The sequence below is a fragment of the Bacillus rossius genome, assembly GCF_032445375.1.
Source record: "Bacillus rossius redtenbacheri isolate Brsri chromosome 9 unlocalized genomic scaffold, Brsri_v3 Brsri_v3_scf9_1, whole genome shotgun sequence".
NCBI classification, from domain to species: Eukaryota; Metazoa; Arthropoda; class Insecta; order Phasmatodea; family Bacillidae; genus Bacillus; species Bacillus rossius.
The window spans coordinates 20,010,514-20,037,522 of record NW_026962012.1 but is presented as its reverse complement, the minus strand read 5'-3'; the positions used below and the strand labels follow the sequence as shown (position 1 = coordinate 20,037,522).

The 27,009-nt window shown below is 39.8% G+C and overlaps 1 protein-coding gene across 2 annotated transcripts; it reads right to left on the bottom strand.

Moving 5' to 3' along the window:
- Nucleotides 1-224: 224 nt before the first annotated feature.
- On the bottom strand, nt 225-22,678 carry LOC134542676 (PAT complex subunit CCDC47). Of its 2 annotated transcripts, none has more exons than XM_063387117.1 (8): nt 22,079-22,678; nt 21,074-21,193; nt 19,080-19,254; nt 6,203-6,336; nt 5,679-6,028; nt 5,431-5,602; nt 4,954-5,088; nt 225-814 (listed from the first exon to the last, which is right to left on the bottom strand). In XM_063387117.1, the coding sequence occupies exons 1-8, from the start codon at nt 22,334-22,336 to the stop codon at nt 710-712; spliced, it is 1,449 nt and encodes a 482-aa protein (XP_063243187.1). In that variant the 5' UTR covers nt 22,337-22,678; the 3' UTR covers nt 225-709. The 2 variants fall into 2 exon arrangements, with proteins under 2 accessions (XP_063243187.1, XP_063243188.1); XM_063387118.1 differs by having other exon boundaries at nt 6,203-6,327.
- Nucleotides 22,679-27,009: the final 4,331 nt, after the last annotated feature.

Sequence of the window (27,009 nt, the reverse complement as noted above, 5' to 3'; positions counted from 1 at the left end):
TGTGCTATTTGCACACAGGTTTGTTGTCCCTTGGGCCGCCTCGGCTCCTGAGTGGCTGCAGTTGTTCGGTAAACACACTGCACAAGTGATCACTTATTATTTTTGCATTATAACCATTTTCTAGTGTTAGCAAATGTATTTAATATTGCATGTCCATTCTGATGTTTAACACCAGTTTACAACATTTTTTTCTTCATTTTTTTTGGGTTAAAAAATAAAATAGGTTTTTAATGGAATTTATTTATTTGTAGAATACCTATTTCTTAGACATATCCCGTTGGCCCTTTAATTATTCTTTCTTCACTCTGCAATTTTTTACATCAAAGATCTTTGCATACACCATTACCCGCGACGGAGTTTATCAGAGAAAAAATTCTTTTTGTGGGTATGTTTTTGATCGGCTGGCACCCTGTTGGTAGGTCGGTGCAGTCTGTTGGCCCCAACCTTGGAGGATAAGGTCAGGGAGACGACGGCAGCCTGCAGAGGCGTGGCCCACAACCAGTCGGGTCTCGTGTCCGTAACAGTGACTATCCACCATCCACCTGCAGTGCACACGCACCTTTTATTCCTGACATTGTGAACCAAACAACACCACCTAACTCAACGAGTCAAGGTATAAATAATGTAAATGGTTTGAAACTATCGTTCACAGTAAGTAGAAGGAAGAGTATCAATAACTGGCTGAGATGGCTTCAGGGCGCAGCAGAGCTCACAGCGCCTTCACCTTCAGCTGCTTCATCTTGGGCGCCTTCTTCTTCATCTGGCGCTTCGCCTCGCGGTCCTCCCACTTGCGCTGCTTGTCTGGGTCGTCCTCCTGCAAGCAGCACCGTACACGTACACGTACACGTGCACATTACCAACTGCATCACAGTCCTCGCGCCCCATCCTGAAATGTTACAAGTAGGGGTGGACGCGATCCCGAAATTTGGGATAACAGTCGGGGGAAAACCATTCCCGAACTTCAGGAAAATAATTTTTCTCTTCGGGATAATACCTCTCGGGAAAACAAATTTTTTTTAAATAGTAAAAACCTTCGTCGTACTAATTTTTATATTGTAAAAATACGTTATGTGTACATACGTCCCGTAACAACTTCGTATACGTATTAAACGAACAAAGTACAAAGACATCATAAAAAATAAATTACATTCAACACTCGTTCATAAACATAGTTTAAAATAAATCTCTGACTAAATAAAGAACTCCATGTTGAATATTATTTTTAAGTTCGGCGAATGTTAACATCTTTGCCATATTTTTAGGTTATGATTTGTCTTGAAAATTAACAAGAGCAACAATAAGCAGTGTTGCCAAACGCGTAATATTCGAAATGCTAATAAACTGAAAGATGCCATCTTGGTTTCACATGTTTATGCCATTATAAATGTCTTTCATAAACGTCTTTCATAAACATCAGAGGGTTTTACGTTGTAGTAGTTGGTCATTATGTAAGAATGAAAGTGAACAATTAAAAACAAGTGGTATTTAAAGTACGCAAGATAATTATTTCCGGTAATTTTCATTTAATAAAAAAGGGTAGTTTATACACTTGTGTGAATTATGGAGCCTGGCATTCCAGGCAGTAGCAAAAGTGAACCAGGTGTGTCTTCTGAGCCTATTTGGAAGTTCTTTAAGAAATTACCAAATAACAAGGTGTAATGTACTTTGTGCCCTTCTGTCCTGAAAACGGAATATAGTTCCACAACAGGTATATCGAGCCATCAACAGGAATGTTAAGGGCACGTATTTGTCGAAACCATTCCATTAGTACATTCAACTTTTTCATATTTCGCAGTTTTGATTTTTTTTTCTGCCTACCTGCTCAGCGGCACATTGCTAAAGAATGGTCATTTTACTGTAAAAAACTGTATTTAGCGTTGATACTGGAATACCAATCTGAGCCGCAATTTGAGTGCATGGAACATTGGGGTTACTTTCGATTTTGTGTATTGTCAAATTTTTGCTCCAAAAAAAAAAAGGGCTTTCGTTTGATTTTCGGCTTTGACGTGGACGGGTCTGACATGATTTGTTTTGTAACAGTGCCACAAAACTCTAAATATTACACAAAAACACGCAAAAATTTGCAAAACATAGTTACGCCAAACAATCAAAATAGATCTGAAATAACCATAAAACTTATTTTTTCCCTCAAATTAATTGCAAAAGATAATTCTGCGTAAAAACAGACACCGCTTCGAAAAATAACCTCACTTTTTCTCTCTCTCCAAAATAACTGTTTTCAAATGTTTAGATGTTACAATTAGTTGCAAACAAGTTAAGTCTTGTATACATCTATATACGTATTTTACATGCTAGAAATTAAATTTTGGTATTTTGGAAACTATAATTTATGGTTTCAACTTATTTTTTTATAGTTTTTAACGTAGTAAAAACGTTTTACGAATCCGTTAGAACGGCAGCATTTCGTACGGAAGTTAAGTTGGTACCACAACCAAAATGGCAGAGGCTAATGTTTGTAACCTACATCTTAATATTTACGGGCTAACGCAGGGTTGCCGTTTTTACGGATTTTATCCGTTTTCACGGATATTTTGGAGTTACACCGGATTAACGGATAAGCACTTTGAATCACGGATATTTTAATTGACTCACGCACAAACATAAATATTTACTTACTGCTCCCACTCCACTTTATAGATAACATGTCATCAAGAGACACTTCACTTTGCTACGTCGTTTCAGTTTTTCTAAGATGATAACAATTCACGATCTACCTTTTATGTCTGGAAGCATTTTTTTATTTCACGGATGATTTTATACAGTGTATCGTAATATTTATGACAGTTGTTTTAGACACCGTGTTCTCTTTCTCTCTTCTGCGCGATGGAGCGTTCGTGCGTGTAACGGAACACGCTCAGTAATATTTGTGCGAAGTGATATCTGTGACGGTGTTTTTACAGTCTGTGTTGTTTTACCATGCAATCACGATTTTCATGATGGATTGACGGAGTGTTTATAGTTTGTTGTTAATTTTAAAGTAATTGTTACTTACAAAAAATTCAGCTTGCATCTTTGTGGAGATTGTAATTGAGAGAAATGGAAAGAAAATGCAAGGCATCTCCAGATCGAACGCTGTATAAACAACGATACAAACGTGAGTGGGAAGTAGAATTAAAGTAGCTGAAACCCGGTAAAACGACTGCAGTGTGTTCATTGTGTCGGTCGGACTTTAACATTCAAAAGGGTGGTCTGAAAGATCTTAGGCGTCACTAAAGCACACAGATACACCAGAGAAATCAGAGGGCTGCTGAACAAAGTGCTTCTCTCACATCTTTCATCAGCAAACCAGACAACAAAATTGTAGATGCAGAGCTCATGTGGGCGAATTTTATGTGTGTCTGTGTGTATATTTTTAAAGTGATTTTTGTGAGAACCTCATACTGGTACTTAACTCTTTACATGTAAACTTATGAGTTTTTTTTATCTACATTCATTATTATTATTTTTATGTAGGTTTATGCAACTATAATGAAGGAAAAGGTGACTTTTGAAAAAATATGCTTATAATACTTTGTTTTCTCCCGTGTCTTAGCTGCAAAAAAAAAATTAGGCGCAAATGAAAAACCTGTTTACAAAAATTTTTCTTCTTACAGGATTTTACAGGATTTTTTATGGTCTAATACAGGATTTTATAACCATTATTTGTGGCATCCCTGGGCTAACGTATGATCCACCCTGGTTCCTTGCCGAAAATTTTAGAGAAATAGAGGTATAATACTCATTTAAACTCCGTAACAGTTCCTAACTTAATTGGTGTGAAATTAGTTAGGTACGTACTAGGCCCGCGAATAACAAAACAAACTATTTTTACAGTGGTTCGCCAAATGTAATACGTATTTAATTTTGTTTTTACTGAAATGTAAAATACATAATAAATTCTAACTTGTTTTTAAATTTGAATGTGTGTAGTGGTATAACAAAATTTAAACGCTGACTGTCTTATTTTGCTACGTTAAAAACCGTTTGAGAAATAAATGATGGCGCTTATGTGCACTACATGCAATGATAATAGTACAACTTAACCTTGGCGATGGTAAAGTTGCATTCAGGCAAGTGTTGGGGAAAGAATTTTTGTAGAAAAATTGAAGCATTGTGTGTTCTTTCGTGCTTATTAAGCGGGAAAATCAAAAAAACCTAAAAACGTATTAAAAGAGCTATGTTAAGGTAAAGTGTATGAGAAAATTTTGGTTCTTTATTATCCTGACGTTTTAGGCGGGAAAAACGTGTTATGCCATGACGTTATACGGGTTTTACTGTATTACTTGACCTTACATCCTTGACCTTACACTGTTAATAAAAGCCGGTGGCACGAATCGGTTCAACGGCTGGTCCAGGACACCACGTGTGCTGGACTAGTTAGAGTTTGTATTACACAACAAATATGCTGTAAGCGGATTAAAGAATCAATAAGCTAAACAGTCTACTGCCTGAAGTAAGCCTCGAAGTTAAGCAAAAGCAATTGAGATATATTAAGAGAGCAGATGGACGTGGAAGACGAAGGGTTCCTGGAGATACGTACCGCGGGAAGCGGCAGTGACAGACTGGACTCATCCCAGAACACTCTCAGATCCGGCCAACCACCATTACACACATTTGAAATGTGTGCAAATGGAAAAAAAGAATGAATACATATGAACCACCTTGGAGGACACGGAGAGGGAGAAATAAAAAATAAATTATAATTCATTAGGTAGGCATCGTTAAGGAAGCGCGTGATTCAAGAGCACACGGGACAATGCAGCAGTGAGGAGGGGAGGGGGTGGTGGTTGAAGGGTCACAGCAGGCTCAGGAGGGGCGTATACGTGTTTGTAGCATTTATAAGCAGCTCTATTGATTACAACAATTTACAGGCTCACCAGACTTCTGCCAGAATGAAACAAAGTGAAGAATATTAGAGTTCAGTTCCATGTCAGCTAGTTGGTCTGGACCTACCAGCAGGATGCGCTCCTTCTCCTGCCGCTTCTTCTCCTCGCGACGCGCGGCGGCGGCCTCTGCGCGGGCTGCGTGCGTGGTCTTCAGGAACACTTCCTCCACCCGCAGCCGGTTCTTGTCAGCCTTGTTCTTGCCCTGCAACACGGGCCGTGGTCCCTTCACAGCCACACATCTCCTGCTGCCCCATCAGGTCCGCTCGAGGATGTTACACAGGTGCTGCATGCCCAATCACTCGTCATTTACGCACACATTCTAACACACAGTACAATGTTTAAATTTTATTTCTTTTTACCCGATGAGAAAAACTTGCATAAGAATTGCTTTACCTTTTTTAATACTAAAACTAGGCATAAGATGTGAAACTGTTGTAATACTAACCTACCAACGCGCGTGTGACCCACCTACACGCACTTGGAGCTAACGAACAGTCACTCTCTGCAGTGTGACACGCCGGTGAAGACTGGAGCCTGCACTCACCTCCTTGCTGAGCCGCAGTCGTCGCACCTTCTCCACGAAGTAGAAGACTAGCTGCAGCAGTGGGCGCATCTCCTCCATGGCCTCCGCCACGGACCGGCCCTTGGCGGGCGGCACGTTCAGCCCGAACATCACCACCTTCTTCACCTCGGGCAGCTTGGTGAGGCTGGCGTCCCTGCGCACAGCGCACCGGTGGCGACACACGCGAGCGGACGGGAGGGAGGGAGGGAGGGGCGTCGCGGCGCACTCACTCGGGCTGCTTGTGGCCGCAGTACTGGTCCGACACGTGGATGTAGTCCAGGAGGTCGGCGTGCCTGGCCAGGACTCCCGCCACGCGCGCGTCCAGCAGGCCGGAGGCCACCTCCGCCACCTCGCACAGCAGGCTGAACTGGGGGGGCAGGCCGTACTTGTCCACGGACCTGCGCTCGGGGCAGTACGTGCTCAGGTCCGCCATCTCCTTGGCCAGCCGCGAGGCCGTCTTCCTGGAGGCCAGGCACAGCACCAGGCTGTCCATGTCCTCCTTGTTCATGTCCACACGCACGTGCACCTGGTCTCTCGCGGGCCGCATCAGCTGGGCCAGCACCGCCACCAGGTCCTGCCTCTGCCGACAGACCGCACCATCACGCTTCACTGCAGGAGTTCATTCCAGAGCACAGCACCACAGTTCTCATCCAACATGAAAGTTTCAGTAGAATCTGGGGAAGCAACGGGCGTTCCGAGGTTATTTGATCATTAGAAGCAGTAATGTATTTGTGAACGTTAAGAGGCAAGGTACCTTGAGGAACTTGAGCTCGACGAGCATGCCCTCGCAGCAGGTGCGGCCGCTGCACCACAGCTGGTACGAGCTCTCCGACTCCTTCACCAGCCCCGGGGCCGCCTCCTCCGTCCTGCCGTCGTCCCCTGCACAGCCTCCCCCCCACACACGTTCATACTTCCACAGGCACCCACTAACTGTTTCATCTTACCTTTCATACATTTCTATTTAAAGATTTTGGCACTTGCATTTAAATTCTACCTTTTATGTTAGTGATAAAAGATGATGTTCAATTCTATCATTTTAGTTGACTTTTATTTCTTGTTATTAAATAAACTAGTGTCTCGCTTATACCAAACAAATTGTACTCTATATAACTTTAATGACATAATATACAGATTAATTAGGAATCACAATAATAATCAACTGTCTAAACTTAAAAATTTATCCCCTTAACTTGTCCTCTAGTCACATGTTATATTTTGTATTATCCATTTTTCTGTATATTTTGTGTATAGTTAATGTATTCACTGAGGTTATATAATTATGTAATTAATATTTCACTAAGTAATGTGTCTTGTAAACTTGTCCTTTAGGTATTTATGTCTTTTCTGTTTTCATGTTTTGTGAATATCCTGTGCTGTCTCTATTTATTGTGATAGTGTTTGTTTTTACTTGTTTTGTGTCGTGCCCACCTCCAAAGTCCCAAGACTGTCGGTGGGCATGTAACAAATTTAAATAAATAAATAAATAAATATTATTAAAGATTGCATGCTTTCGCTGTCATTGTCTGAAGTAGCTAGGCTTCTGGGTTGTAGCTGGCGAATATATCACTGACGTTTCGGTCGACATTGCTGTCGCCATAATCAGGTAGAGTTATCTACTGAGGTTATTATGAGTTCTTCTGCCTTTAATACTCTCGCCTGAGAGGAGTGTTTCGCAACTGGCTGCAGCTGTTGGCCTGTTGGTTTGGCCAATCAGAGCTGGGCTTCTGTGATTGGCTGGGGGTGTTGGCAAATCAGTGGCCTCTCCCCTTCTGATTTATCTGAGCTGTTTGACCAACCAGAGGCGACCTGTCCTTTCTTAGATGCAGAGCTAGGTTATGAGGTTTAATGAAGAGTGGATCCCAAAATCTGCTTAATTTGTAGACATCTTCTCTGTTCATGTTTGCTGGGTGTTTTAACATTTCTACAGATTCTCGAATGTATCTTTTCTTGCATTGTTGGACGTTGGCTATGGTGTGTGGTTTCCAAGGAGTGTTCTGCTACTCGAGAAGGACGCCCAAGCACTTAACCAGCCACGTCGGTCCCCACGAGGAGTTGGCGAAGTGCCATGTGAGTGCAGAGTTCTGCACGAGTGCCGAGTGCAACGGAGCCCCGCGAGTGCAGCGAGAGTTCCGAGCGCATTCCACGCGAAGTGAAGTGCGACATCGGTGAAGAGGGTGAGCGTGACCTCCCCCCCCCCCCCCCCCCTAAAGAGTGTCGCGACACAAGAGTTTGACTGGATTCCGAGTGTGCGGCGACTGAGTAGCGCGAGACTGTGTGTGTGTGTGTGTGTGTACAGGTGCGAGGTAAGGGGCAATCCATTGTTAAGCCTAGCTGCAGTGAGGAGTGCGAACTGCAGTACTTGACAGTCATTTAGTGACTTGAGAATATACATTTTTAAGTGCCAGTGATTTTTGATCAAACATATTTAAGTAAAATTATTTATTATTAATGTAATTATTAGTAATCAATAAAACTGTAATGATTGGACTATCCGTTACGAACCCAGTTCTCCCCACAATATAAACTGTAACAATATGTTCGCTAACTTGCACTATAATCAAACACCACTTTTCTATCTCGACAGGTTTTTGTAATGCAACTGTGTCCAAAGATTGTTTTTGCGTGAGATTTTGTACGCTTTCTACTGCAACATTTCATTTGTGACAAAACTGCTGTAAAGAGCTTGCTTGTTATTATTGAAGAATGTCGGTCTTCTCTCTCTTGGGGAAGGCAACAGGTGAAAATAATTGGCAGTCTTGGGGACTGTTGTCAGAAGCGAAAACTTCAAACTTAGTTTTTAAATGTGTAAGATGACATCATTTCTACGTCAAATGTACATAAGAAAATAATTTTGTCATATCATTGTGATGTCAGCATGACATCTTTTATCCTTACATCATTTTTTAGTCACAACAGATGTCAGTCGTATGTCAAAATTATGTAAAAATTTATTACCTAGCTATTTCTTACCAGTGATGTCAGACCTAGGTCATGTGTTCACTGGGCAATGCACAGTATACATATATTAAACTTTTCACCTGGTTAATTCAACTTCACTTAGGGCCGGTTTCACCAAGCAGGTTTAATTTTGTTACAAAATGAGATTTACAAAACTAGATGAAGCATAATCGTAGGTTTAATTCCGACGTGTGTTTCACCATCGTTACATAGGTTTAAATTAATCGAGATTTCCAAAACTCGATTTATAAATGCCTTCCACATAAAAACACCCATTACCTAGCGAATATACCCTAATATCTGTCGGAGATACCCGAATATGTATTTTTTTCCCTCTTGTAGATGCAGCTTTTGGTCGAGCGTAATTTATGGTGCCCGCATCAACCTAAAAAAAACTTGTTTTTATTTTTTTGAAAAATTAGTAATACTGTGGAAATTGTCATATCGCATATAAACATGATTGTCAATGGTGCAGTTTCAGCTGCAATTAAAGAAAAGCGACAAAGAAGTCAAAATCTTTCGCCACATGAGAAGACAGTTTTATTAGATCAGATAACGGAACACTTATCTGTGATTGAAAATCGTCGTACAGATGCTGTCACACAAAGCAGAAGGCAAAAGAATGGGAGATTATTGCAGCCGATTTCAATTCGATTTGCAATCAATACCACCGAATGCCAGACCAGCTGAAATTGTCGTGGGAGAAACTGACGAGAAAGATACATGCCGACAACCGAATTGAAACGTTATGCACAGGGAAGGTATTTTATGGCATTCATGCTGATTGTTTAGGTTGCAGTGGCCTTTTTTTCTCCATCCGAATCTTCTTCTTCTTCAAATATAACATTGTAAGCTGCTCGAGCCATTTGTTTACATACGTTAAGCGAGATTAGTTGCGCAAACTGGAAGAACTTGGCCAGTTAATATAAAATCTCGCTATATTCTGGAAAATCGAGATTATGCATGTGGTGAAATGCACAATCGACTAAACGAGTTTATATTGAAACTAATCGAGATTAATTTGCTTAAACTATGTTGGTGAAACCGGCCCTTACTGCTACTACAGCATGTCGCTGACGTAAACTCACAAGTTTTTATCCATCCAAAAAGAGTCCAACATGCACATGATACAGTCGAGTATATACAGTGTATTAGTGTATATATGTGTGTACATTGTTGCATCTCATCACCTCCGGCTAGCTCAAAATTAGGTGTTGAGTGAACATACAGGTTGGTAGCAGGTCACGAAACAATTCATAGGCAGTGTTTGATGTATTGCCTGTTGTTTTTTTTTATTCACATAAAAACAAAATATTAGTCAACCAAACAAACATAAAAAATATTTAAATGTACAAACAGAAAACAGAAAACACATAGACTCTTCTTAGTCTTCTTATGAATTATTACCAGTGGTTATCATAACTCACGGTACATTGCCCGGATAAGTTAGTGGCAGCGAAGGCAAAACAAAAGGCTTTTGTCACCTAGCTGTGGGCTTCACCAAAGACTACGGTAAAAAAAATTCAAATTTATAAAAAGTCAGAAAAAAGGTTATTTATTATGCGTCGCCCGAACCGTAGCCGTAAAGTTGTTTTAATGAAAGAGCATTTCTATGTTACTGGAGCCATTGCCCGACCACGACCTCTTGTCACGGTGATTATACAGCCTTCCTTCCCTTTGTGCGGGCAGTGTCCTGGATTCACTGATAAAACTCTCAGCCAATCACGGCGCATGGCAACAGAAACTTCCACGAAATTCTAAAATCTGTTCCCACAACCCTAGCAATTCTGTCTCTCTCTCTCACAATCCCGTGACCATGACTCAACGCCAAGCCTGTGGAACAAAGCCTCGGTCGTGGAAATAACCAAGGAGAATCACGTGCCACGCCTTCCCACACAAAGAAGCCAGCAAAAAAAAAATTTGAGAAAATGAACTTATGCATAAAAAAAATAAAAGCATTAAACCAGGTGAATTACTTTCACAATACATGACATGGTCAGTTCAAAATTACTCCTAAAAGGAAAAACTTTACACCATTTGACAACGTAACATGAAATATGACAAAAATTTATAACAAATGATTATTACTGGATTGTCATGGGGAAGGCTGTAATCTGGGTTGCAACAGCATGTACACAGGCCACTGTGCGTCACCAGTCTGGCGCAACACGTCACTAGCTGTCGGTGACGCAAACACATGAGTTTTGCCCCTGCCAAAAATCACTCAACGCTGCTAAAGAAGTTTTCACTTCAAAAAATCATAGTTGGGAGAAGCGAAACACTTTTCCTTTGTATTTTTTATTAGATAGTGCTTAGGCGAGAGAAGGGGGGGAGGGGGGGGGAGGACACCATGTTTCTTACGTGGCAATAAGCTAAGACACGGCCCATGAAGTCTTCACTTGTATTCTACTGGAGACAGATTTATGGTGCGATTCACATTTTAGTTAAAAAGTTATATTTTTGCCCAAAATTAAGGATGCAAATCATATGATCAGGCGACTCATTTGAGAGTAAATACAGTACTATCTTTCTGTTCATATTGCTTACTAATCTGAATAAAATGTCATTGTTTTTACTAGTAGTACATATAAGGGAATGATGCGACTATTGAATGTACGAACCTTCAAGCCGCTATGTTAAAACAAATAATTACAATCTAACTTAAGTTTTATACAAACACAAATTTTGCATCTAAAATGTTGCTTCTAGTGCTTAAGGAGCCTAATATAGAATTTAAGTCTAAATTTTGATTAGTAAATTTTTGTAATTTGGACTGTAATTTGTTAATTTTGGAATGGTTGGAGTTACTTATATTATTCCAAATTTTGGAATTATATTCTAATTTAGATCTTACCAAGTAAATATGAAGACAAATGATTTAGTTACTGTTAGAAGCAAAATGTGTATGTATTTGATCAGGGCAAAGAATGCTCTTCACAGCAGTTCTGTCATGAAGTAAATGTTGCAGTAGAAAGCGTAGGAAATCTCATGGAAACTTTGGCTGTAACGGCTTCAATACGATAATTAAAAAGTAATTTGGAATCAAGAGAGAGACCTAAATCCTTTAATGCTTTGCTCTTGGTATGAGTAGGATTTTCTAATTAAATTACTTAATTAAAATTACTATGATAAAATTTTCTGGTAAAAGTTATAATAGTAGTTTTCCCATAGTTGGGAAATAGCATTTATGTCATTTTGGAATAAAACACAATCCTTGTAGGATGAAGGATGATATATTTCAATAAATTTTTTAATTGTCTGCAAACAAAACACCTTGAGAATTCTCCAGTACCTTTACAATATCATTAATAAATATGTTAAATAGCAAAGGCGACAATGTACGATCCTGTGGGACACCAGAACTTGCTACTAGAATAACAGAAGTAAAATTGTTAATTGAAACATATAAGGTTCTATCTTAAAAATAACTAAGAAACCATTTTACGTATTTATCAGTTAATCAAATATTTATAGTATTTCAAATAATTTATTATGTTTAATTGTGTCGAATGCTTTCGCAAGGTCAAAGTAACAAGCATCGACTTGACCTCTAGTTGTTACTTCTGAAAAAATTGGATTTAGAAAGGAAATAAAAATGGTTGAGATTGATTTTGCCTTACGAAAACCATGTTGATTACCTGAGAGCTTATTTTATAAGTTGAAGCTGAGATTCTTAAAAATAATTTTATCGAGTACTTTAGTAAACCCATTTAAGAGAGACACAGGCCTGTAGTCATATTACATCAAGCTTGCTGCCTTTATTATGTGCTGGATTCATTTCAGCAGTTTTCCGTTACTGGGTTAAACACATTTGGTATACTAGAATTGAAGATATCCTGTAGGTGAGGTACAACCAGGTTTGCACAACCTTCAATGATAAAATTAGATATAGAATCGGGACCTGTAGGGATTGGATGCCCCACAGGACTAGACTCTTGTAGATACAATAAGAGAGAGGTATAGAACAATCTGATGAAGGAGTTGACAATATGGGCTTAATATTTGACTGAATATAAACATTAGCAAAATAGTTAGCAAAACAACTGGATATATTTAATGGATAGTTAGTTACTTTATTATTAATCTTGAGAGATAGTTGTTGGTCATAACAATTTCTCATTATTTTAACATAATGCCAAAATTTCTTTGGGTTATGTTTAATGTTGTTGTTGAAATTTTGAAGCCAGTTTTTTTTTGTCTCTGGTAATAAGTTATTTGGCCACTTTACGTTTTTTTTTATAATTTTGGTTCTAATTTTGTTTGTATGATTTATGAAAGTGGTATTTAAATTTTAAAGTAGTAATTAGTTCTTTTTAATACCAGTGTGGGTATTTGTTTGGAGAATTTATAATGGATATGGGTATATAATAATTTATATAGTGATAAATTATATTGATTAAGTAATGAACCATAAGATCTCTATTTTTGAGATTATAAAAATCAGACCTGTCGTGATCCTTGATGGCCTTATACAAGACCTAAATAGTCACCCTTTTTATAATTTCTATAGGAAGAGTTAGTTGAATTAGTATTGCTTACAATATCAAATTTGATGTTGATAAGTAAAGATGGATGAAACACATCTTCTTTCACTAGAGGATCGGTGGCTTTATTTACACAGCAAAATTGCAAATTGGTGAAGCATAGGTCTAAAAGATTATTTGAGGGTTGAACAAAGTTGTATTGAAAGAGACCTGTACTAGATGAGAAATTAAGTATGGCTTGAGCTTTGGTTTTTATATTTGTGTGAGGAATATTAGTAGTAAGCTTGTACCAGTCAACGAATATTAAAGTCTCCAGTTATAAGAATATCATCGTGATTATTTACAAACTTGTCAGTTAAATTATCCAAGTAGAATTCATAAATTAAGGGTGGGGTTTGAGAGAGAGTATAATTGTTCCTCAGTGTTAAAAATTTTCAGAGTGCAGTTTTTATTTTAACCCAGATTGCTTCAATACCTTGATAGTCATAAATATTTAACAGTAGAGCCAGTTTAAATTTATATTTATTGATGGCAATTAGAACTCCTCCACCCCTGACCATGTGTTAGATAATGATTTCTGTATGTTCTAAAGATAATTATCTTATCAATGAAATAATGAGAGTTAATACTGCACTGGTTGAACCAAGTTTCAGTAAGACAATATCATACTTCTTTGAGACAAATTATCAAAAAAATTCTAAAGATTTAGTTCTTAAACCTCTCAAATGTTGGTAAATACTGGAGGGGAAAAAAAACAGACAAACAAACAAAAACAAACAAACACACACACACACAAAAGCAACATAAGGGAAGGTCCAGGCGCTGATCTTAAGATGCTGATGTCTGCTGCTTTGAGGGATTTGTGTTTTCATTGGGAGTTGAATGATTTCGTATTGCTCCAAAAATTTGTTCGTTTTGTAGTCTACCACAAAACTCCGTGATTAAACAACCAGACAGATAAAACAAAGTTTGGTTTAGTCTAGCCTAGTGTTGCACATGAACGGCCACATAAAATGAAGCCTAACTATAATATATATTTTGTCTGGAGGTTGACAACACAGAGACAGGATGTGACGTTACTTTCCGAGACTGAAGGGTCAAATTTTGAGACGAGCAGGGCTTTAAATATACATTGCCTAAGGTTCACTAGAGTTTTCAAGATGGAGGTGGTTTTCACTCCTATTTTCATTTCATGCTTCTTGTCAGTATGCTGGCTGATTTTTTTTAAAACTATTTTTGGTTTTTTGGCAATATCTCACTTCAGTGAATCCTTCTTAGCCTTGATGAGAATTGATTGTTTCTTTGGTTTGCTGAGTACAAGATCAGTCTGACTATGAACAGGCTGACTTTGTACATCCCTGAGGTCTGTTGACGCTGAGGTGACGTCATCCTGGCATTGTTCACTGACCTACTTACCGCTCCGTGTTGTGCAACTCGGCTGTAGCTCACCTTCTCCGGAGTTTCCTGGGAAGAATGGGTCTCATGTTTCTGCTGTGTAACGGCAGTAGTAGTACGTTACGCTAATTCACTTCTTGTATCGTTTAGTAAAATTATTAGGTTACAATTTTCATTTCCTCAATTCATTCATTTGGATTGTAAGAACATCTAGCTTAGCGCATATTTGTTCAAGTAAATCTTTTGCACCAGGAATGACGTTGTTTAATGGTTCATCAGTCTGAACACCAGTCTAACGTGCAATCTTACATACCGTGAGTGAGAGTCCTTTGCAACTGACATGAGCATAGATACTTTATCTTTCAATGAGTTTGAACCAGAGGTCGAGCCAACAGAATACATAGGTTTCATTGTTTAGCAGTTTGACATTGCCGGCATAAAAATGTTTTTAAGCCGTTATTTAATTTAAAGGTTCCCTGCTCGTTCAGTACAGCTTTCGTGACATTCAGCTGTGACGAAAGGACAATATTTACCTTGTCTAGTGGACTTACAAGCACAGCATTTTCAATTATAAATCCATGGAATTCTTGAGAAACATCACACTGACTAAGATGAACATGAGCTACCAGAATCGCTAGAGAACGAATTGCCTAACACTGGAGTGGCAAACCTACTGAAACACATCTAACTCTGACACAGAACGGTCGCGATACGTCCGACTCTGACAGAGGAAGAACATACATCTGGTAAGAAAAATACATATACAGTAGAGCTTCATTATAAAGAACATGAAGGGACCAAAATTATGGCAGTTTGTTATAATGAAGTTCTTTATACCGAAATCACAATGATTGCCTGATTTGGGTTTTTTTTAACATAACTCGATCTTGTTAAATTAACAATGTAGAAAATCTAATACCAATATGAGTGGTACAAGCATCAATTACTTTAACAGCTATACTTTGGAATCAAGATACATACTAGTATGTATATGTACTATACAGAAATACGTAAGTTGTTTGCCAAAACAGTAAGCCTACCTTTTGAATCAAGACAAGCTGTTTGCAAAAATGCTGTAATAAATCAAAAATATAAAATTTAAAAGTTAGGAAAAAATTTTTACATTTTTAAATTATTGAGAAAAAATCCTGTATACATGACTGTTTTTTAATGTTGTTAAGTTCATTGGCCACATCTGTTTCAATGTTTCTTAAGACGGGCAGGTGATGTACAAGCTTTTCAGTTGTCATAAAGAGTCTTTCCAACACATTTAGTGCATTACAGACTTCTTCCCGCCGAGGACGTTTAACTTTGGTTTCACTGTCATAGTCATCAGCATCTTCATTTGGTGGGCAGCTCTCCTCTTCCGGTTGGCCAACCTCCTCTGACACTGCAGGGCAAGTGGCTATGTGATTATCTATGCCAACAAAATCACCGAAAGAAGACTGAGGAACATCAAACCTTTTCTGAACTTCAGCCCAACGAGGTTCATCACAGTCATCTGATTCTTCATCGTGATGATGTTCAGTCTTGATAGGAAATCCTGCCTTCCTATAACAATTCGCAATTGTGGAAGGCTTGACTCTATCCCAGGCCAAACACAGCCTGTGCATGGCCTGAAGAATGTTCCACTTCAATTCGCTGGAGTCTTTCCCACTCTCCACCTTCCATAGAAGGTATTGCACAAGTTGCTTCTTGTAGTCCCTTTTAACTTGTGCAATAATCCCTTGATCTAGGGGCTGCAAAGCACTGGTACAGTTGGGTGGGAAAAAGAGCACTTTAACATTTCTAAGTGAAAGGTTAACGTTGTGGGCAGGACAGTGGTCAATAAACAACAGAACTTTTCTGTTCTGTACCCCCATCTTGGCATCAAAACTTTGTATCCATTCTTGAAAAAGGGATGCTGTCATCCATGAATTTTTGTTGTTTTTATACTTGCAAGGAAGATGTTTAATGTTTTTGAAGCATCTAGGTTTTCCATATTTACCAATAATAAGTGGTGTCAGCTTTTCGGAACCATTACTGTTAACACACAGCAGCACAGTAAAACGTTCCTTGCTCTTTTTGCCTCCGTGGCATGTTTCTCCTTTCACCTCCAGTGTTCTGTCAGGAAGCAGATTGTAAAAAATGCCTGCTTCGTCGGCATTGAAAATGTCTTTTTCATCATATCCTGATAACAGCAATTCAAGTTCTTCCTTCCACTTGTCTTGAACTTCAACATTTACTGCTGCAGCTTCTCCACACACTTTAAGCGTACTTAAATTCCAACGTGCCTTGAATCGGTGAAGCCAGCCACCAGAAGCTTTAAAGTCGGTAATTTGTAATTTTAAGGCCTCTTCCTGTGCCTTTTGTTGGAGAATGTCCCCACCAATGGGAATGTTTGATGCCCGTGAATGCATCAACCAGTCAAACAATGTCTTTTCAAGAGCATCATAGCGGGCGGTACGCAAACGTTTTCGATCTTGTGACATTAAATGTTTATTGTCTTCCAAACTGGATCGCTGGGTGAGAATTGTCGATAATGTTGATTTGGAGATACCGAACTTTTTAGCCACATCAGTCTTTTTATTTCCATCATCTACTGCTTTTAACATTTCAAGTTTCATTTTCACATCAATCGCCTTTCGTTTCCTAGAAGACATGTTCAGTAGTACTGTTTTTTAAACTATAAAAACAAATGGACCCGACACATGTAACAATAAGTTATACTCGTAGTATAGCCACGTTTCTCAAACAATAAACAAGGAAACGACCAGAGATGTGTGTGTAGCAATAGCAAACCCCCTTATTTGCACTTATCATGGGGACAAAGTAAAGAAGTGTAAAAAGCGGGAAAGTGTAAATAAAGGGGAAAGTGTAAATAAAGGGAAAAGTAAGAAATACGTTAAAGTTAATTAAAATACAGTCGCATCCTGCAGCGTTCATAACAAATACGGGCTACATTACACATACGCATTGCACCACAGTAAAAAAGTTTAAAAAAAAGGCGGCAAATTGTACATTTACCGTCAATAGCGCGCCGTGCGCGGAGAAAGGTCATTGTACTCAATCAGCTGTTATGGCGCGGCGTAGCCGCCTGCTGGCTCTCTCTGTTCTCTGAGCTGCGCATGCGCAGTATAACTCACTCAACGCTCCGCCCAGACTCGTGACCTTACATCAGCAGCCAGCCAATAGATGCGAGCTTAGCGGAAAAAAATATAAGCTCCACCTCCCGTGTACCAGTTTTATCCAGTTCTAATACCAGTTTATTGGTATACGCACCAGTTTTCTCGCTGCCGTGACATGTTCAAGTTTACGTTGATCTTGATGTCTTGATATTAATAATTAATTTACGATCCCCAGAAATAAATGGTTAATTTAAAAAAAATATGCGTCAACTGTACAATATTTCCGAAATTTTAAAATACGTATAAAACAGTTACCAATGCTCCGCTCATTTTATCTTGTGATGTTTGTCTCGTACCAGTATTTCGGCTAAGTTGTGACATAAATATAGTATCACAACTTACAAGCAGCCTAGTAAAGTCGTAATATTCCCGGTACGTTTATACATTCGTGAGTTTACAATTTTCCTTAGTACATTTTAGATTGTCTCCTGCTATAATTACTCGGACTTTTACACGCCTAGGCTTAAATTATTATATGTTTAGAAATAAAAGCAACTTTTCATGTTATAAAATATGTATATTTTGCGATTTAAAATGTTCATTGCCGACTATAAACGTTACGTTATTCACAATGTTTTTAGGCCTACTATGGTTGTTACGTGACGTAAATAGCGGGATGGATTCGATTTTTGAGACGTAATTCGCGTGAAAGTATTGTATTGGACTAAACGGGACCTGAAGAATATAGTGTAAATAACGGGAAAACGTAAGTAACGGTAACGTAAATAAGGGGTTTCGCGTACTTTATGATGTCACAGAATAAACAGTACCAATTGTTTATTCTGTGATGATGTAGAACTTCGCATCGGTTAAACATGTCGTGCGAGCGTAGAACAAAGAGTAATGTCTGCGAACACCACAATGCAGCGCTTAGTCGCTACACCAGTTTTGTGCATTAATTTCAACACTAGTCCATTGCAGTCATCTATGGCGCGTATCAAAATAAATAGGATGGCAGTTTGTGGGTGAATGGCGACGATTTTATCCGTTTGTCGTTTACCGTGCCGGGAAGAAAAGTGTTCGTTCAAATAAATATTTATAGAATATTTTTAAAATTTGAGCGAGAAAATTTGTACTAGTGAAATTTTTTTACGTTATGTTATATGGACGTCTGACGGGACCAAAGGCATAGTTCGTAGTAATGAATTGTTCGCTCTAATGAAGTTCGTTAAAACGGTGTTTTACTGTATGTGGTTTATCATAGACATGTTTTGAATTGAGTGTTTACTTGATAATAAAACTCCATGAGTTTCCTCTTTTGTCTGATATTTTGCTTGTGCCTTTTTTGTGTTGCCCTCTTGGTAGTACTGACCTCAAGTCAGAGGTGGATGACGTGATAGGATGGAATGAAGAGGCGGGGTGAACAGCTCACTGCACGGGAAGGGACCCACGTCACAGTGGTGGCAGGAGAGGGATGCGACCGTTCCACCACCGAGAATGTGCTACAGCATCGTTACCAAACTTTTACACTTCATGCATGGTTACTGACACACTGGGACAATAGATGGATGGTGAATACCAATAAATAAACACATCTTCCTATAAGTAATTTTAAGGTATTAACAAATTATGCATGTAACTACTACGACATCCCTGGTAATTGAAATGAAGGCTAATGTGCACTCACCGACCAGACTGAAGTTCTCCTCCAGCAGACTGCGGTGCGTGCTGAACCACGCCGAGGCCAGCTTGTGGTTCCTGGCCTTGCCGCTGAAGAAGTTGATGGCATAGACGACCAGGCCGACCGCCATCAGCATCTCCAGGTAGTAGCTGTCCCAGTTGGCACGCAGATGCAGCGGGACCTGCGCACCACGATCCGCACTGCCCGTGGCCCCGTGGCCCCCTGGCCGTGTGCATGCTCTAACAACACACTATAGTGAGACGCATCTACACTGTTGGCCATTAGTATCTCCATGGGCCCTATTTTTGAGTTTTAAGTAGCCCATGAGGTGGACGTCACGGTATTATCTCAAACGGAACGCAGTTCTGGCAGCTGGAACCATCTAAGACGGGTCGTGCGCGACCATAACGCTTGTAACTGAAGCTGACAGGTCTACTGCCAGCTCGCATGCGGAACTGTGAAAAATGCTCCTGGACAAAGAGTGCTGTTTCAAACAAAACATGCAGAAATGGCACAAATTTATGTCCGAAGCAATAAAAATGATAATTCATAAAGTTATTCATCTTGAGTGATATTTCTGCTAGAAATTTTATTTAAGTTTGGGGATCTTTTATATGCAGTTTGCAAACATAGGCCTTTCTTGTTCATTGCATTTATATCCCTATGGCCTGAAATAATTCTTGTGTGTTGTTTAATTCAATCTCAGGGTCCCAGAGGGTGCCACTGTCGCACATCTTAGTGTCAGCGATATCTGCTAGAGGGTGCCACATTTAACATTAAAAAATAGTTTCCTTTAGTAAAGAGTCGTCTCCTAGGAAGCGCCATTTTGGATTGGCTTTATGTCTGCTAGGATACGTTCATTTACATGCATAGGGCACACCAAGCAATGTGTTCAATGTCTTCCATCCCACGCCATCTTGAAACTAGAAGAGAAGGGCAGAGTGGAGTGGCGAGAGTGTCTCTACCTACTGGCGAGTAGATTAAGTATACTAATTTATTATTAATTCTACAGATCAAAATACTTTATGAAACAGTACAGTTCAAGGACTAATTAAAAATTCAATCACACTTCAAGATTTTCCAAGGACAGATAAAATTCAGGGGTAATTCCCACTTCTCAAGGATTCTGGGACACGTGGCCAAAATGGCATGCTGCTAGGGAAATTCCCGTTTCCAAAAAATCATATAATTATGCAGGCTGCCAGCGGATTCCAAGAGGCCATTACCCCTTCCCACCCCCCAGTGCGAGAGGTGTGTGTTGCCTGGCCATTAATGACCTGTCAGTCATGGCATTCCCCTGCTAGCCCCCCACGGCTAGAGCCCCGGAGCGGGGACCCGGGCATAGCTTGGTATTTACCAAGACTTCTGGAGAACTCTGGGGTCGTCGCGTCGGAGTCAGGGTCAGCGACACTTGTGACATCAAACACGGTGTCTGGGTGCTTCCATGCCTGGTCTCCGCGGGTATGAAAGTACCCTGCCTCCGAGAGAAGAGTAGCGTAGAGTGGTGAGGCGAGAGAGCCTCTACCTACCAGCGATACCCACACGGCGGTATTGGAGCAGCTGTCGGCAGCTGAAGTCCTGGCTACCGAGGAAGAGTCTGTCTGGTAGGGATACCTGCGAGGGTGACCCACGAGACAGTCTCACAGAGGAGCAAGCCACGGTCGAGCCGAGCGCCAGTGTGTAGGCTCAAGTGTGATTGATCGGCGTGAAACTGATATCACGGACAGACCTTAGCCTGAATATGTTCTCGATTACGTTTAAGGAGTAATTATTAGTAATAAATAAAACTGTATAAAAATTAATTGGGCTATCCTTACGAACCTGGTGACCTCCCCCACCCAACCCCCTCCGAAATTCGTAACAACATTCATATTTTTTTTGACCTGTAATACAGACAGACTGACACACACATGGACGCAAGCAAATGTTAAGTTTCAGTTATTAAATGTATAAAATCTGTAAATTTGTGTAAAATAATAATACGTGCCTTGCACACTTACTTTGGTGATTGTTATCTTGGGGGCTTCGTCGCTGCTCTCCTTGCCGCTGGCTCGGTGGTCAGAGTCGAATCCTTCAAACTCTTCTTCGTCCTGGAAGTGGTCGAACTCGCTCTCGTCCTCCTGCGGAGCAAACGAGCGAGCAGAGACAAGCGAGTAGAGCAAACAAGCGAGCAGAGACAAGCGAGCAGAGACAAGCGAGTAGAGCAAACAAGCGAGTAGAGACAAGCGAGCAGAGACAAGCGAGTAGAGCAAACAAGCGAGTAGAGACAAGCGAGCAGAGACAAGCGAGTAGAGCAAACAAGCCAGCAGAGCACGTGTAGGTCGTGCCCAGGACTCGCAAGCGAGTTCTGCAGCAGTTTATCACTCCTATCTAAAACAAATAATAACTGCATAGGTGTGCACATGTTAAAAAATTTCTAATTGCTAAGTCAGTTTAACTTTAAAATGGTAGATATCAGTTACATTCTATAGTTCTCAGTAATTATTCTGTGAAAGGGCATTGCGATACTTCACGGTTTACAATTTTAACAAGTCAATTATATTAGGTTAGGTACATTACAAACAGTGCAGAATCATTAGAATCATTTGCTTGGTTAGCTACATTAAAATACTGTGAAATTGTGTGAAGGTCAGGGGCGTAGCCAGGGGGGGTTTTAGGGGTTCAACCCCCCCCCCTCCTCCACCATTAGCACCAAATCTTTATTAATTTCTTATTCATCACTCAAACAAATTTCATATTAAAATTAATAAAATTTTTTATTACAATATTTAAATTTAAAAACCGAAAACTGCTAAAATAGCACTATTTTACACCTTAAAATCCAAATTTTCCAGGGGGAGGACCCCCGGACCCACCGCTTTAATACGGGGGGAGGCATGCTTAACACCCCCATACACAAATCCTGGCAACGCCACTGGTGGAGGTTGACTAGGTTAAGGTAATATTCTAGTTACTAAAAGGTTAAAAAAAAAGTCATTCCAAATATGTTATATTTCACCTCTCACCTCTACAATACCATCTTCTTCCTCTTCTTCTTCTTCTTCGACCTCACCGAGTTCCTCAGGATCAACAGGTTTTCGTCCGCCTGAATTTACAGCAGGCTTGGAACCTTCAGAATCCTTCACTTCCAAAGGTTCTTCATCTTCCTCAAAATCTTCAAACTCAGCAAATTCGTTATCTTCAATATCATTTTTATAATGCGCTGACACACAAATTTGAGTTCCTATCACTGCGATGATGAAAACAACAAAGAACAATTTCATGACTAATTAAAAATCGTCTTGAAATTGACTTAAGAGAGAGTAAAATCGAAGACTTTACAAATAAGACGAAACCCACCAAATACGTAAATATCTTATCTAATACAAAAAATATTTACAAATATTTTACACGGTCATATAATATATAGATGTGGAAACTTCATAATCCTTTGCTTTGTCACTCTCGTCAACTTAGTGAAGCAGACGGCGGCCGAAGAACTAACGGCGTTAGTAGAAGGTGTCCCATTCGTAAAAATTTGATAAAATGGGAGTTTTGTATAAAGTATATATATATTTTTATAAAAATGATTTCGTTTTAAACGTTGAGTAGACTTGAGGGTTTATAGTTTATTTGGAAGCTTTATAAGGTTTTAATACATAGCAATAACTAGTAAATATGCCGCAATTGTCAGTTAAGATTTTAATTTAACAACAAACTATTTTAACGATATATATATATTTTTTAATTGTTAAATCAACGGCGTGGCATAATGATAAAATGCATGGGCTGGTAAACTGCCGACATGGGTTTGATAACTACTAGGATATTTTATAATTTAGTTTCGTACAAATTTAAACTATTAATTAAAGAAAATAAATATGTTTAACAATTAAATTATGAGATTCTGATCAACTAAACATTTACGAAAATTCTAGCAAGTAATTATCTACTGTAATTTTTATTTATTACACGATGAAACACAAAAATTTTTCCATTTTCAATAAAATAATACATTTTAACAGAAATTAATTCTGTTAATTCGGCCTTTTAATAGAAAAAAAATTAATTTGACAGTAGTGGCAAATTAAACGTTAGGTATTTCTATGTATTCAATCTCTACAAAGTTTCCAAATAAATTAAAAACTTCAAACTTTAAACGATGTTTAAATTAAGAAGTTTTCAAAAATATACCTTTCATATAAAATTCCCATTTAATCAAATGTTAATTACAAAGACATATACTACTAGCTCAGATAGTTCACAGGCCACCGCAAGCTTCTCTAAGTGGACAGAGAATGAAGACGTATCTATATGACAATGATATTGTAGTAGAACCAACAATATAGGAAAGTAGTCAAAAAAAATGGGAGACAAGATGTGCCGCGAATTCTACCAGCAGGTGCTGATCATACACAGTAGTGCATTTGTGAGAAGGTTATATGGCTATTTAAAAGTTCATATTTACAGATTTTCTCTATTTTTAGTTATTTATTATGGCTGGCAAAGTTTGTTTGACGTCGACCCAAGTGTCCACCCAGCTCTCACAGCTCGTTATGCCACGCCAACGCCTTCTCCTGCCCTGTGTTAGAGGTGGGTCGAAAAGTATTTTTTAACTGATACACGCCTGTATCAGGAACTGCAAACGAGTACACTTGAAAAGTATCAAGTACTTTAGTATCAGTTTTAGAATTCGCCTGGAACAACACAACGGCCAATGTGCGCGTGCGCAGAACCCGATCGCAGATGACGGTCACTTGGGCGGAGCTTGTGAAAGGGGAGGGAGCGGCACGACGAATAAGGGATAAAGGGAAAGAATGTAGGGGTGGAAGCGCAGGGGTAGGCGTTGAAGGAGAGGCGCAGAACGAAATTGTTACGAGTCGTTATGTTTATTGTCCCACATCAAAGTATGCTCAGTGCGAAGTGCGTGCACCGTCTCGTTCAATAATAACACTAATGAAATTTTAATATTAAATAGTACATTAGTACAAGATATAATATTTATATTTGTGCACCTAACAGCTATGAAAATGCAAATAAATTCTCAGTTGACACTAATAACAGATGTAATCAACATATGGACTTTCTTTTTTCGAAAACTATTTGTAACTAGTGTTTTCTTACATTAAAAGATTACGATTTTATCAAAAATTAAAAATAAAAAACAGATAGGTACATTAGTGAGCATACTATATCAATAGACATTTGAGTTAGGTACATATCAGGCAGATAGCAATGCCAATATCGATAAAAAAAAACACTTTGCAAGTTCAGTCACTATTTAACAAATAGTATTGCTTTATAACTCAGTTTTTGTTTACACAAATTACACTTAGCAAACTCATTATTTTCCGTGAAAAAATTTCACACAAATGAAGTATTTTTCTTGCACTTATCCATTCCTTATTTCCCTATAAAGATACTAACTACAAAGTATGACAGCCCGCAACAATGTACATGGTAATACACGGCCAGGACGAACTGCAATGAATGTTGAACTAATTGATACTAGCTGTATCAGGCGGGCATGAGAGTAACAGAGGTAGAGAATTACCGGGCGTGATAAATAATGTATCAGAGACACCGATACCTTTTTACGCTGGTGATAACGGCACGGAGGATTTGAAACCTGTAGCGAGAAAGCTGATACTTCGTTTCTTCCTTGGACCGCTACTGCTCTATCTGATACAATAATATCAGATACTAGTATCTAGTACATTACTGTATCAGTATAATGGTGGTACTGATACCGAAAATTGCTGTAACAACCCACCTCTACCCTGTGTCGTGTGTGCGCCGAATAGTGCAGTGCAGCTTGCCAGGGGGGGGGGGGGGGTAGAGAGAGATTCACGCACCAGGAGAATCAACAGTAACAGACGAACGTAGTTGAAGGAATGGACGCTGTATTTACAGCAGGACAAATCTTGTAAATATTTATTAACATTATTTCATTGTAATTATTTAATTTTATCTTTTGAAGTGTTTATGTTTTATTCTTATCATGTTCACTCGGCGACTACATCACACCCGTCTGAGACACGTCAGAGGCTGCGCGGAATGCGGGGAAGGGAAAGGGATGAGCCGTCGCACGCCGCGCTGCAGCGCGGAGGGGAGTTAGACAATGCCAGGCAGGCACGAGGTGCGGTCGTGTCACAAGAGGAGTCGTGCCTTGAGATGGTCGCTGAGCCTTGAGCCAATGAGGAGTAAGTGGATGTCGGCATCGCGACGCAGGCATAGCGGCAGCTAGGAGTCAGTATCCGAATTACAACTTGTTCATATTTATGTGGCGGAGATTGGGAGCATTTACGTTGTACATAATATCTTGCGGGGCATTTAGGTCTCTATATAATAGCTTGTAGTGTCGTCGTCTGTCCAAAGGCCATAAAGCCCGGCCTCCACCCGCCAGTATTAAACCCCGCTAACGGAACGCAACCCTAGTCCAGGTCAAGTGAGTCAAGCGAGCCGTCGACGTCAGTGAGTGTTTAAATAGATTACGCCCATATGCCAACTCCACCAAACAGCTCTTATGCTTCATTAATTACTGGGAGTAATTAAGTGATTTTTAATTATCAAAACAACCCTTAAGAGTGAAAGTGCATCGTAGGGGTGCAGTGGTTTTCCCTGTGGGAAACCGCAGTTAATAAACGTTCGGAACATCCCTTGCGGCTTTCCATCAATAATTAACAACAGCATAAATCAACCTAATTAACCTCCCCGTTTTCACCTGCAAATAGCCACTGGAGTAGTCAACAAGTGACAGACAGTCTCCAGCTTGACTTTCTATTTTCAAATATTATTAATCTCAATTTTATTATGTATTATTATTATAGGCCTTCCGCCAACTAATTCAGACAGATGTCATTAAGTTACGAGGGTTCTAGAAATAATAATGTTTAATTATAAATATAAATTTGGAATAACGGCACATTAGAAAGTTCGGCGCGTCATGACGCTTCCTCCCCTCCCAAGCCGGCACAAAGCGGCAGTAGAGTTTTACTCACGGGCCGGGGCGGACGTGTGATCCCGCGGGGAGACTTCAACTTTTGTGCTCCTGATTTCTTCATACTGGTAAATATTATAATTCATTAAAACCTCTTTTTTCCTCTCCCCGCGTGCCCCCGTACCCTTTTCCGGTGCAGAACTTAACCCGGCCGCGTTAATTTTTGCTCGTCGCGCAACAACGGTTCGCGACGCAGTCACCTTATGGTCTGGGCCGACTCCCGCGAACAGTACTTAATATAATTCGTCGAGCAGACGCCTGCCGGCTACAAACGTAAAGACTTTTCTCTTAATATTACCTTTGTGGGCCCGCGACTCACACAGTTGAGCCCGGGCACGAAGCTAGTTCCAGTTTATCACGGGAGTGGCCGTTAACCCACTCAAACTCTTCGAGGACCCCCAAGCCCATGTAGGGATCTTATTTGCAAGTGCCGCAATGTAACACGTAATTAATTATTCAGTGCGAGTGTGTGTAGTGTCAGCGTATTTGTCCAGTGTAATTGTATAACTTGTGCCCATCCACACTTTGTGAGATGCGGGATTAAAAACCAGCACCTAAATAAAGTTTTCTTTATTTCATAGACCCCCCTGAACAGTTAGGAAACAGTCCTCTACACTGTTTAGTGCCAGTGCGTATTAAAAGCAGGGACTCCCTTCCACCATCAACAGCCGCCGATCCTAGTGGAACACACAGGGGAAAAAACCCACGACCACCTCGGTTAATACACAAATTAACGGGCGCCCACCGGAGATTTCATTAAGAGCCACTAAAACCACTAGGACCGCCCCGGGTCTCGTGATCGAGACCGCGGGTGACGGCAGTAGTATAGTGTGTCAGTGTCGCGCCACATTTCCGGGTGTCTCTGAACTAATGGACATAGTATGGTGAAGATTAGCCTGAACGTAACGCCGAGTATCCGGTCAGGAGAAGAACCCTCGTGTCGCCACGCGCGAAACT